Source organism: Spodoptera frugiperda, chromosome 20 (assembly GCF_023101765.2).
Source record: "Spodoptera frugiperda isolate SF20-4 chromosome 20, AGI-APGP_CSIRO_Sfru_2.0, whole genome shotgun sequence".
Taxonomy (NCBI): domain Eukaryota; kingdom Metazoa; phylum Arthropoda; class Insecta; order Lepidoptera; family Noctuidae; genus Spodoptera; species Spodoptera frugiperda.
Window position 1 is genome coordinate 7,771,293 of NC_064231.1, and position 12,057 is coordinate 7,783,349.

The window sequence follows — 12,057 nt, forward strand, 5'->3', positions numbered from 1 at the left end:
GATAGCTTTATATTGATTACCCTATTAGACAAATGAGCAAAATAAACGTTACAAATGAGTATTTTTTATTTTTTCATATGGCAATAAAATATAATCTGTCCCTAAGAGCTTTGCGAATAATTTTACAGATGGCGTTAGGTTGACTTACAAAACTCAAAACGGATGTTATTGATTTGGCGCGAACCCGTGCACAGTACGACGACGATTGTGAATCGAATGAAAAATAATATTTATTAGCAATTCCAAAGTATAAAATATCAAAATGCCACACGGAGTGTTTGCAAAAAAGAGTGACTTTTTAGAAATCGGTGAATACAATTTTACGTGGCCTGGAGAAAATGGAACTTTTCATGATTTTGGCTCTGTAAATTATACAATGCCCTCAGGTAAATATAGGAATAGGGTATTCTTTTTTTGTGTGTGAACAAAATGATACAGATTTCAAATACCTGCAGGACCCTGGTATTGGCCGTGGTGTCCACTTTGGAGAACGACACAACATCCACTTTTTCAGGTCAGTAAATAAATACATTTCTCGCATGGACTGATGTGTGCCTTTATTTATGAATTTATTTACAAGTTAACCTATTCCCACTTCCATCTAATAACCATATAACAGTATCGTATAAACATTTTATTTTATTTTAGCTATCTAACATGCTTTTTGTGGCTTCGTACTGCGCTCCCAGTACGAAAAAAGGTCAATTGTGGATGCACACGATTTTAATATTTGGTAAGTTCTAGATATACCTAACTATTATAAATAATTATTATTTCGTAGCCGCCTAAATCAGTAAATTTCTACGTTAAGACAATTAGATACTACAGATACACATAACAATCTGCATATCAGTTAAAGTTAAAATAAGGTGGCGGAGTAATTCCTTAATCACTTGATCATTTAAAAATAAAGTTCGTCATGGAATTGAATGCTCGATTATTTATGTACCTACTTAAATATTTTATTCCATGAATATATAAATGCTTTTCAGATTCTCGTAGCTTAACACTTATAAACTTAATTTTACTGAATCTCTCTACTTATACCCTTTCCCTTCCCGCAGCCTTCATGCTATATTCAATATGGGCATGGCACGTGATATGTTCACCTGATGCCTTCTCATGGAATTTCGGATTTGTGTTCCTGAACCTCGCACAAGTGGTCTACTTGGTTTACGAGATGAGACCTGTTAAATTCGACCCTGAATTAGAAGAAGTCTATCATACACTCTTTGAACCGTTCAAGGTATGAGTATAGCATATTGATATTAGGCTAATTAAGTTAAGGATTTGTCATGAAAAAGTAGATACTGTTGAGCATGAACGAGCTGAGATGAAACTATCTAAAAACATGACGGCACCCTATCTCATGGATTTCTAACGAGTTTACTAATGTATATGAGGCAATTCAAAGATACTAGTAGTGATAAATATCATCGCACAAAAAAGCGATTGCGTGACTTTAAAGAAGCGACTACGAGTGCTACCGACCTTCGCTTTTCCGACCCGGAGTGACTCTGATAAACGAACGATTATAATTTAATTGTGTTCGTCACTCACATTTTCCTTAGAAGCATTTCTGGATACTAGGCCCATTTAAAGTTAATCTATCACATCAAAACCAGGTGTCAAGACTACAGTTCAAACGCATGGTATCTCCTGACTTCGCCCACGTGATGTCCTTGCACGCGGGAGAAGCGTATGCAATGCAGAACCTAACGAAAACCGATCGGTTGGGACTGCTGCTCTCTGGGAAGGTAAGAAATACCTAACATTATAGGCTCTACACACACACACCTTACGAATAGGGTATGATATCTAATTTATTATTTTAAAATATTAGGTATGTATTTTTTTTATTTTCTTACGGAAAGTGTACTTTCCAAGATATATCAATTTGAAATATCGCGTAGATTCGCGTACATTTTATACGTAGAAATGACGTAGATATTTACTCCCACTCCTAAAATTCGATTCGTTTTATCTAAATTTTCTTGTCTTGTCATATCAAAATAAAACAATACGTGTCTAATATTTTTTCATTACTTAATTGACGGACTAAATAAGGATTTAATTTTCATACCCCGTCCCTATTAGGTAACTGCAGTTTTGACTGTCAGTACAGTCGGACTATAAAGTTTAAGATTTAGTTATAGTACGAGAGACCATCGTAAGATAATTATGTAGCGTGCTTTACACACAATATAACGTAATGTCAGGCAAAGGAGTACATAGGTAGCAACTACTTTTCACACGTCAAATGACATAACAGTTTAATCTATTAAAATTTAAAAGAAAAACCTAAACTTCTTCCAATTTCATTAGCAAAGGAAACATTGTCGTTATCTCAGCACTTTCGTATACTTATGTACTTGTATTGAAATTCGAAACTCACTTTGTGGATCACTCCATGAGTGTTACGTAACAACAAGGAAAGGAGTACTTAACTAACTTTCCAACCTTTTTTTAAGCTCTTGTGGTACCGAGGGTGAATGTACGCGGTATCCGGGGTTTTATTGGGTCATCTTTCAACCAAAAAGGCCTGTATTTTTAAACTCGACATTATACCTTTATAATCGTTATAAGGCACTCGGGGTCCCCCAAAATGTTAAAGAAAACCGAATTAAGAATTTTCCGAATGAAAACTCATTTTCCTGTTTCCATTAGCTTCGGGGGTCGGTTTGGAATTTTTACGTAGACCGGTACTGGTGTTACGTGACAGTTTTGGTTAGATTTGTTAGACTTTTGTATCTTTTGATTATTATCAGAGGTGATTACTTTCGAATAGTTTTCAAAAACTAGGACCTGCTTTAGTAAAAAAATCATACAATGTACTAAATAGTTTGTAAGCATAGCACAAAATAGTACCTTTAAGACTAACATTTCAATCGCATTATTACCTAGGTATTAGAAAACTACAGACGTTTCCTTTTAGCTCGCAGTTTAACAGTTTTAAGAACATCCGAAAATTAGGTATTAACACGATTAGATCTTATTTGAGAACAGAATTCACGTTTAAACTAGATTCATTCATTTAAGTGAGAAACCGTTTTATTTTTCTCACACATATTGAGATTAACGGAAAAGAGTTTCTAACACTAATTAAGAAGCACTTAGTTTAAAGATGTAGTACTGGTATCTTTTTAAATCAAATTATTTAGATACCTAATATCCGATTTTCTTCGTGTAGCTATTGCATTACACGCTATGCAAACATAGATACATATCATAAAACTAAACTTATTACTTTAATTAAATTCTGCCTTCCCACTTCAAGTTCTAGAAGGCGCTTAAAAACGTAATTATACTTAACTGCTTTCACCTTCGAAGTCCACGTACACTGTTTAAATGAAAGCATGCTACGCTACCTGTACCTACCTTTGAAAGTTTAAACAATTTTTAGTCAGTAGCTATGTACGTGCAGTTTTTGGAATGAATTTTCGATGCCCTAACGACAGACACGTGCCTACACGATGCCTTGAGATCAGGGGTTCCCAACCTTTTATTGGTTTAGGACCACTTTTATAATATATGGTTTTTGTTACGTTAGAAACCACTATTACTATTCATATTTTCATGTGGTTTCATTCTCAAAGGAATAGTGACTTTTGGATTATTGATAACAGTTGCTCCTCTCAGTTGTCTCCTTTAACATATATCCTTTAAGTTTAATTAGAGCTTCAACCGTGATATTTATTGCACAGAAGTGTTGCCTTGTGTATCTTAATTTTTTTGTTTCGCGGATCATATTCTGTTTACTGAACCACCGGTTGGGAAGCACTGCTTTAGATAATATTGGAGTAACTACATCGATATTCACTCTCCATACACCAATTTCTCAAGCTGCCATGTTAAAATGATCGTGAAATTCTTTCTGCGATTGAATGAAATGTGATCTCGTACGTTTTGAGCTTTGGAACTGAATATTGTATTAGATGTGTCTCGTTAGGGAGTTGTTTGTAAAATGAGCACGTTTTGTCATTAGATAAATTAATATGGATTAAGTTCTTTATGTACAGTACTTCAACGATTGTAAGTAACTTAGGAAGGCTACAAATTAGTATAAGATTTAGCATATCAAAAGCTGAAATTGGTGGCATAAAATCTTTACATGATTTGTTATTGCCTCAATTGCACTCACGACATTATACTTACGTTTTTTCATAATACTAAGTTTAATTTAAAACTTACTTACGCTTAACAGGTACGTATTTAAAATATATCGATCCTAATTTGGTACATTCAGCAATACCATAGTAAAAATACAATCCCACCACACGTTTATCCAATACTAGAATGAATGCGTAAAGCAAAACAGTAGCTAGTTTAGTTTTCACGTACTTTTCCTTTGAAGTTAGCAGAGTGCCTATTTGTAGGTTCGCACCCCGGGCCCGGATAATACACCCAAATCTCCTCTTACAAATGTGTTGTTGGTTGCGAAAGCCGTTGTTAAACCCAACAGACGTTTCTTTAATCAACCCAACTGTACACGTGGGATAGGGAACATTTTCAACAAATATCGTATGTTTATTGTGATCTAATTTGGATTGTCATTTAACATTTTCGTCTATACAAAATGATATCTTAATAGTCTTAACATTAAGTTCACTTTCAAAAAAATGATTTTTTGTCCAGGTAAATGTAATGAGCGGTCATCAGTTCCTACATCCTATTCTTCCATGCGAGTTTTTAGACTCTCCCGAGTTTGAATCAAGTCGGGCTACGATCGATGAAAAGTTTAAGGTGAGTACCTAAATAACTTTACTTTCTAACATTTTGTTAAGATTTTCTTCTAGTAAGTATATTAAGAAATTTCGTGTATCTCATTCAAGCAGGAGAAATTATATACATCTTTCGTAATTTGTACAATTATGTAAACGTAAATGTGAAGGCGTCTTATTTCACGCAATAATGATTTGGGGTAGAGCGTCACCTTGTTAACCAAAGCTATGGAGCTAACTAACACGGTTGGGTGGCGGTCTGATGAGTTCATTACTCAAGGGGAGTGGAGTTCCTGACAATGTATAGTGTATTCCGTACTCAATGCTCCGAACCTACTAACCTATTTTAATAAATGTTACAAAAGGTTTTAGTGTGGGTAAAGGTCGCCTTAATATCATGCTGCTCTTTTCATTATTTAAGATTTTTTGGGGTTGTTATCTAGCTATTTGTATTTATGTGGGCTTCATTAAACGTGGCACGTAGGTAAATATGATTAGTAATTTCTTCCTTAGTCATACTTGTTAATTATGTAATCTACGAAAGGATATAATTTTATTTTATGATCGACACCATTTTTGAGGCGAGGGTACCATTTTGATTGATTGATATTGGGTTTTATATCTTTTATCGCTCGCCTTGGAGCAATAAAAACTAAGCCGACGCGGACGGTCGTTGCTACATAAAGTAGACAGTTTCGTTTCCCGGGACGGGTCATAAACAAACTGCAAGCTAAATCGCATAAATTTCTCGCGTGTGTCGGACTCGAAACACCTCGTTGGCCGACCGATGCACGCCAATAACTCTGCTCAAAATGTTTGCTGTGATAATACCTCCGCGAATTAGTTTCGAGGTGACGTCACTCATGACGTATCTATACTGGGTATCTGTGTTGCAATTAACCTATTTTATTAGCTCCTTTTAGTTCACATGATGTCATACATTGAACGGTTTTTATTATGGCTTAGTTATTTACAAAATAATTGAATGAAAGAAAATGTATAAGAAACGCTTTTAAATGATACTTTTAATGTTTACGACTGAATCAATAAACCAAGATTGTTGAAAAGTTCGTCTGTGCCCGTGCAGCTTGTGTCACGTATCGCTAAGTGATACATTTACGCGTTAGGGGCCGCGAAGCTGAGTCATAGGTACAACAAAGAAGTGATGGGATCGGTTACTAACTCAACCCACAGTGCCATTAAGTAAAAAGCTTCCTTCATTGGCATTACGGCTGTGGAGATATGAGCGGTTCATGCACCGTTTACTGGGTCAACGTAGGCAGTCAGGGCTTCAATGGAAATAGGAAATGCAAATTTCTAATCGTTTTAACCACACATACAAGGGTTGGGCGTTTTCTCTCGAATTCAAAAGTTGAATGATATAGGACAGGCACAAAAGCCATTATGTACCTATAAGAAAAGAAAAGAAAATCTGTTTCACCCTAAAACTTTTGAAGTCACAGTAAAATAAGAAGCTTAGTATTTTGATACTTTAATGAGAAACTATTATATAAACAAACTACATATATTAAAATGAAATATGTATCAGTAATTCCCGTGATTACTTTTCGTTTCCCGCCACAAACTATCCACGTTCCACATAACTTTTAAATGATTCCATTTCCATTCACCTAATGATTATTATCAACACCGGCTGATATTGTTTTCACGATTGTGATACACAATCGTTGATCGTGCTTTGGCATTACCTACCCCATTCCGTTGACCTAATTGTTGCCCGATATGGCTATATAACAACTGAAGTGGCTATAAATGCAAGAAACTGGGTTAAATATCGATGAAGTCTAAACAGTCTCGTAAAGACGTACGGAACTTACCTAAATTGCTTCTTCAGCTATCAATCACATTCACTTTTAATGTAGCTGTTTTACTTGCACAGAAATCTCGTTGGTTTATAGGAAAATTCCTAACAATATAATTAGTATTTTGTTACACGTATTGAATGTCAGCGCAGAGGCCTTCAGTTTGGAAGTATGTCAATAATGGAGGCTCAAAGGCTTTCCACGTGCATGTTGCCGAGAAAACTGGATATTGAGTCATGTTACGGACAGCAGTTGTGGAACGCGTTTTGTTTTCATGCATATATGCATGCTTCACATAAGTGTGTTGTTGAAATACAGCGTACAGTATTGAAAATTGGAACTTCGTCGACGGTAAACAAAATTTTACACCATTATGAAATTAGTCGAATCGAATTTCATTGAATTATTAATGTCATGAGTTGATTTATTCATATTGAAGAAGCGTGCGTGCTTCCCATTTTACTGAATGTCGTATCATCATAATAATGTAGCACGTGTTTAGTTGGCTAGTTTATTAAAATGGCTCTCCGCCCAAACGCGGCGACCGGCACTCATCAAGTCCAGTAATAGCTTTCTTTCTTTACACAACCGCGATAACAGGCGACATTATTATGTAGACGTATAGTAAAATGACATGCCGTGATGTGACATCGTTTCAATTATATTTATCTATTTTATTTATTTCTTAGGCTTTATGTGATAAGAACAGTAGGTATAACTCAATTAGATTTATGTGTCTATTTTAATAGATTCCTTCTAAATATTCACTTTGTATAAGTAAGGTTTTTCAACCGTTTTGAGGGTGTGTAAAATTTTATAATTGCAAAGTCTATTTATCGAAACGGTCTATTTCATCGGAAAAGTGTAGAAAATAACTTCGCTGTAATTTAGGAAAGCTTGAACGAGCGTAGCGTTTGCAATATACTACGCCGGCTACGGTGCTACGGCGTAGCACTAATCTAAGTTGAGAGTTTTCAAAATAAACCTCGCTCAATTAAATGTAAATTTTCTCGTTAAGTGGGGAATGCATTATTCAATCATCATTATTTAGTTTATCGGTTAAATTTATTTACTTGCAACGACGAATAATTACCTCTATTTGTTATATCAAGATGTAAAAGCATTACTTAATAACTTTCTTTTATTCTGAAACAAAGGCATTTTTACCCAGGTGTCGATAGTAGCTGCGTCATCATGCCGCTACGTGTACTGGCAGCGGAGTTCTTTGGAATATTTGTTCGTTAAGGAGCCGTACCTCGCGTGCGTAGTGACTACGTTGATAGCACGCGACATCACCACCAAGTTGTACGCTATGAACAATAAGATCGTCACTGAGAGAGGGTCGCACCTCGATATCAGGCTGCCGAGTATATCGCACGCACTCGCAAGGAGTCCACGGAAACTCCGTGGAGCGAGCAAGCTACCGCCGCCGACAACTGTTCAACCAGTACCTCCTGAAAAACGACCCAGTGAGTATGACCTAATTTTGTATGTAATTTTTTTCTATAAAATCCCTCTAATTCACTGTTGCAAGTTACAAAACTTAGAAATACCATTCTTAAACCACGAAAGAATGGCATGCGGTATGTAAAACTGAATAATGTAAAGTTCCTATAAAGCTGTATTCTTTTTATATTGTCATTCAAGGCACGTGGAGCCACGTCTTACAAAGGCATTTATTATTCATAATAAACTTTGTAAAACGTTTTAGACATTGCATGAGTTCCCCTCGTAAGAAACTAGAGCGATGCTAGGAGCCTCTACGGCTGCATACATTTTAAATGACACCTTGCTTCTAAAGCATTAAGTCTATACTTTATTGCGGCGCCTGATCACAGGATACAAGATTGCAAATGCAGTTTCCACTCGAAGAGTTTTCATACATTTGTTTTTAATGTATGCTAAGTGGACTGCGGGCTAAAAGCCGCTTAGAATCTCTACGGTTTATGTTTCTTGTTATTTATTGAAAAGGAAATAAGGTTGTTCGCACTAAATGGACATTTTAAAGTTCCATAATGTGACTAGATACTTGCATAATTAAGGATTATGAATGTTAGTGGTATATCTAGTACCCGTAAATTAAATCAATTTTATTAAAGAATACGGGAAAGGTACATAGAATAAGATAGAAGTACGTCCCCGCTGCACTACACCAAGTTTAACAAAAACAGACAACAAGATAATGAAAAATTCCTTCACAGATTGTTGGACGCGTGAAACGGAGCCTTTAACTACGGCTGTGAAACGCAATTGCAACTCTACGTACAACGGAGGTGATGAGGAGTTGATGCCTTTAGCAGCTCACGAGGCTCCGGCTGCATCATCAGATGATTTGTCAGTAGCTGACAGTTGTCCTGACACGTCTTCCAAGTACCATAGCTGTGAGGCAGTCGAAACTGACGATGAACTCCGACATTAATGCAAATTGGTAATCAAAGTCATACTTGAAGTCAAAAATCAAATAGACAGTTTTTGAAGATCAAAATTCTGGAATGTGAAGAACAGATCGTCAAGTAATGTCAGGGTCTTGTTTAAACGTGTGTTTAAATGTCAGTTATCGTTTCCTGCGTGTTAAGTAAAAACCCTAAAATGCAGTGCTGTAAATTAATTATCATCTGTCATACAATTGATCGTGTATCTTTGAATTGTTTTGTTCAAAATGCAACTATAAAGTTTATGGATTAAGGTTGATGGTAGTTTAAAATATATTTACTCCATCAAGGTATCGTGTATGGTGCGTAAGACCAAGACTGATGGTGAAGTCAAACGTATGTAAACGGTGGTCTATTTTATATTCGTATTTCGTGTTAAATACTCAATTTTATTTTAGAGAAGATAATGTGATAAACTTATTAATATTACAATATTTATATCGCCTATATTATAAAAATATCGGTTAAGATTAATTTATTTGTCATCACTATTTGTAAATTAGGAAATATTCCATTGTGTTAGTCTTTGATGTATCGTGATATTCGTACATAAATGCATGTTAAATGTTTGTCTAAAACAGAAAATAAACATTGTTGAATAAAAAATCGTTTTCCTTATTTTGTGTATTTCTCTCGTCCCACAAATACAACACTAGTACCGGGAAATTGGTGCCGGAAAAACAAGACACTGTTATTTTTCCTCCGTAATGTTTTTTTATGAAAAACAAATGACGGGAAGAAAAACGTTCTGCCCGTCTTAGGCCGCGTTTCCATTGACGCGGAGCGGGGCGGAGAAGAGCGGTGAAGAGCGGTGAAAAGTTGTCAGTGTTTCCACTGACGCGGAGCTGGGCGGAGAGGGGCGGAGAAGAGCGGTGAAAAATGGTCAGCGGAGTGGAGTGAGGCGGAGCGGAGCATACTTTTGGAATCATATTGAGAGATTGACCATGTCTAAATACAATAGACCCTTTATCGATCAAATATCGCAATCGATATTTTCATTTAGAGATTGTTTTTTTTTATATGATATATTAAACTAAATAAGATTTACAAATATAGTTAATTTTATAAACGATATTTCGACATGAAAATAAAACTAAAAGAAAGTATTTTCTCAATTGAAAGTTATGATTTACTTGAATATCAATTATCATTAACGACTATTTGAGTAACGACTGTTTAAGAAAATTTAAAACATCAATATAACATTGAAAATAAATATATTTTTGTTTGATAAGTAATTTGTTTCGTAGAAATCGATTTTAAGAAAATCGATAAACAACACCCTCACACACGCTACTTGGACATCCCTTTTTGGTTACTTCGTGAATCTTCGTGCTTATTCGACAATACTCGGTACTCGATTATATGTCTCTGTCACACGTTAGCATTGGCGTCGTGTTAGTGTCACTATCCTTGTCTTAAGTACAGTACAGTACCGCACCGCACTGCTCCGCACCGCCCCGCTGTCCTCCGCATAGCACCGCCCCGCTGCCCTCCGCACCGCATCGTCTCGCTATATATTTTTATGAATATCCGCTCAGCTCTGCTCTGCCCCGCTCATGCTGATTCCATTGAAGCGGAGCGGAGATTTCGAGCATAGTGATTGGTCAATTCGTGCACCGCTAAGCTCTTCTCCGCCCCGCTCCGCTTCAATGGAAACGCGGCCTTAAACAATCTCGATTTGTCCGTTAACAAATACCACTGCAGATGTCGTTTTAAGTACGATTGTTGAATATGGCGACCTGGTTTCGATCATCAGGTTAAAAATAGTGAGCTTGTATGTAATCTATTCTAAATTCTGATTAAGTAGTAAATTATAAAGCGTAGGGTCTACCAGAAATGACCTACTGTTTGATACAATCCCTTAAATTATTATGCATAGTATACGATAGATTTTAGATGCATAGTATATCCCCTTATGCATAGTATACGAATCTAATTTTCACACACTCAACTAACATGCGTCCTGTAGATTTCAAATGGCTAACAATCTACGAAACTGTAAGTATACAATTTCGCAACAATAACACCTGGAAAGGCTATAAGAATAGCGGTATAGTAATGGCTTCATTATAAGTGGACATCGACGCTTCCTCGCTCCATCCCTTGTACAATCAATCAACGGAACCAATCCAGTTATCGCGACAATGCACACAACTCTACGGATATTAAAGCGACCGTTGACATTGGAATGTTAACAGAATTATACGACTTTTGTCACCGCTATATTAACTTACCAAACGTAGACTTTAATACTATAACTTGCTTATTGTAGTACTTTACTACATATATTAAACGTAGATAGGTAAGAACTTAGATAAAGGTAAATTATATAGTACAAAACTATGCTTTTTAATCTCCTAAGGGGTACCAAAAGTACATGGAGCTGTGGACTACCCAGCGAGTTACCAGGGCTCCGGTTTGAAGAGCAGGAGTAGAAACGGGGTGGTTTTTAGTTAGTAAGAGTTTCCCTCTCGCGTCTCAAAAAAGAGGTACCAAAGGTACACTTCTGAAAGGTAACAACACCTTTTCACCAGTTATGTTATGACTCCCATGCACTATTGATATGAGCACCAAATTTTTATTTGATATTGACCTATCCGTTTAAAGACGCTGAACTCACATAAATCAATTCCCAGACCCGGATATCGAGAACAGGACGTTTATGGCTGCGTCCAATAAGTGCAACGCATCCATTGTGTACATAATTTAATTATTGGTGAAATCATATTGAAAGCCTTTGCGAAAACAACATCTTGGTCACTGACAGGAAGTTTGAGTTATGATTCGAACCGAACACTGCTGCACTGTGCCAAATCACTAATTGGAACTCCTTTCCACATAAACTTCTCAGCGGCAACGCTACGGGGAAGAAGTGGAGCGTAAATTCCGTGTCCAACCAATAAATAAATCATGTAAGTAAATTCATTATATGTTTTACAACTGGAAACTTACGTTCATATGGTCTTCTTGTATAAATATTATTAGTTAAGTTTGAATGGAAGTTTGCTACTCATTTGGACTCACGATTTGGACGAAAATTAATAACACAATAACCATTTTTTATCCCGACAACAAAGG

At 36.2% G+C, this 12,057-nt stretch overlaps 1 protein-coding gene across 1 annotated transcript; it reads left to right on the plus strand.

The window, feature by feature from the left end:
• Window positions 1-149: 149 nt before the first annotated feature.
• On the plus strand, window positions 150-9,582 carry LOC118281632 (popeye domain-containing protein 3-like). Its single transcript, XM_035602258.2, has 8 exons — window positions 150-386; window positions 456-514; window positions 649-733; window positions 1,065-1,246; window positions 1,626-1,757; window positions 4,636-4,743; window positions 7,716-8,013; window positions 8,746-9,582. Exons 1-8 carry the CDS (start codon window positions 263-265, stop codon window positions 8,961-8,963), a joined length of 1,206 nt encoding a protein of 401 aa, XP_035458151.1. The 5' UTR covers window positions 150-262; the 3' UTR covers window positions 8,964-9,582.
• The last annotated feature ends 2,475 nt before the right edge of the window (window positions 9,583-12,057 follow it).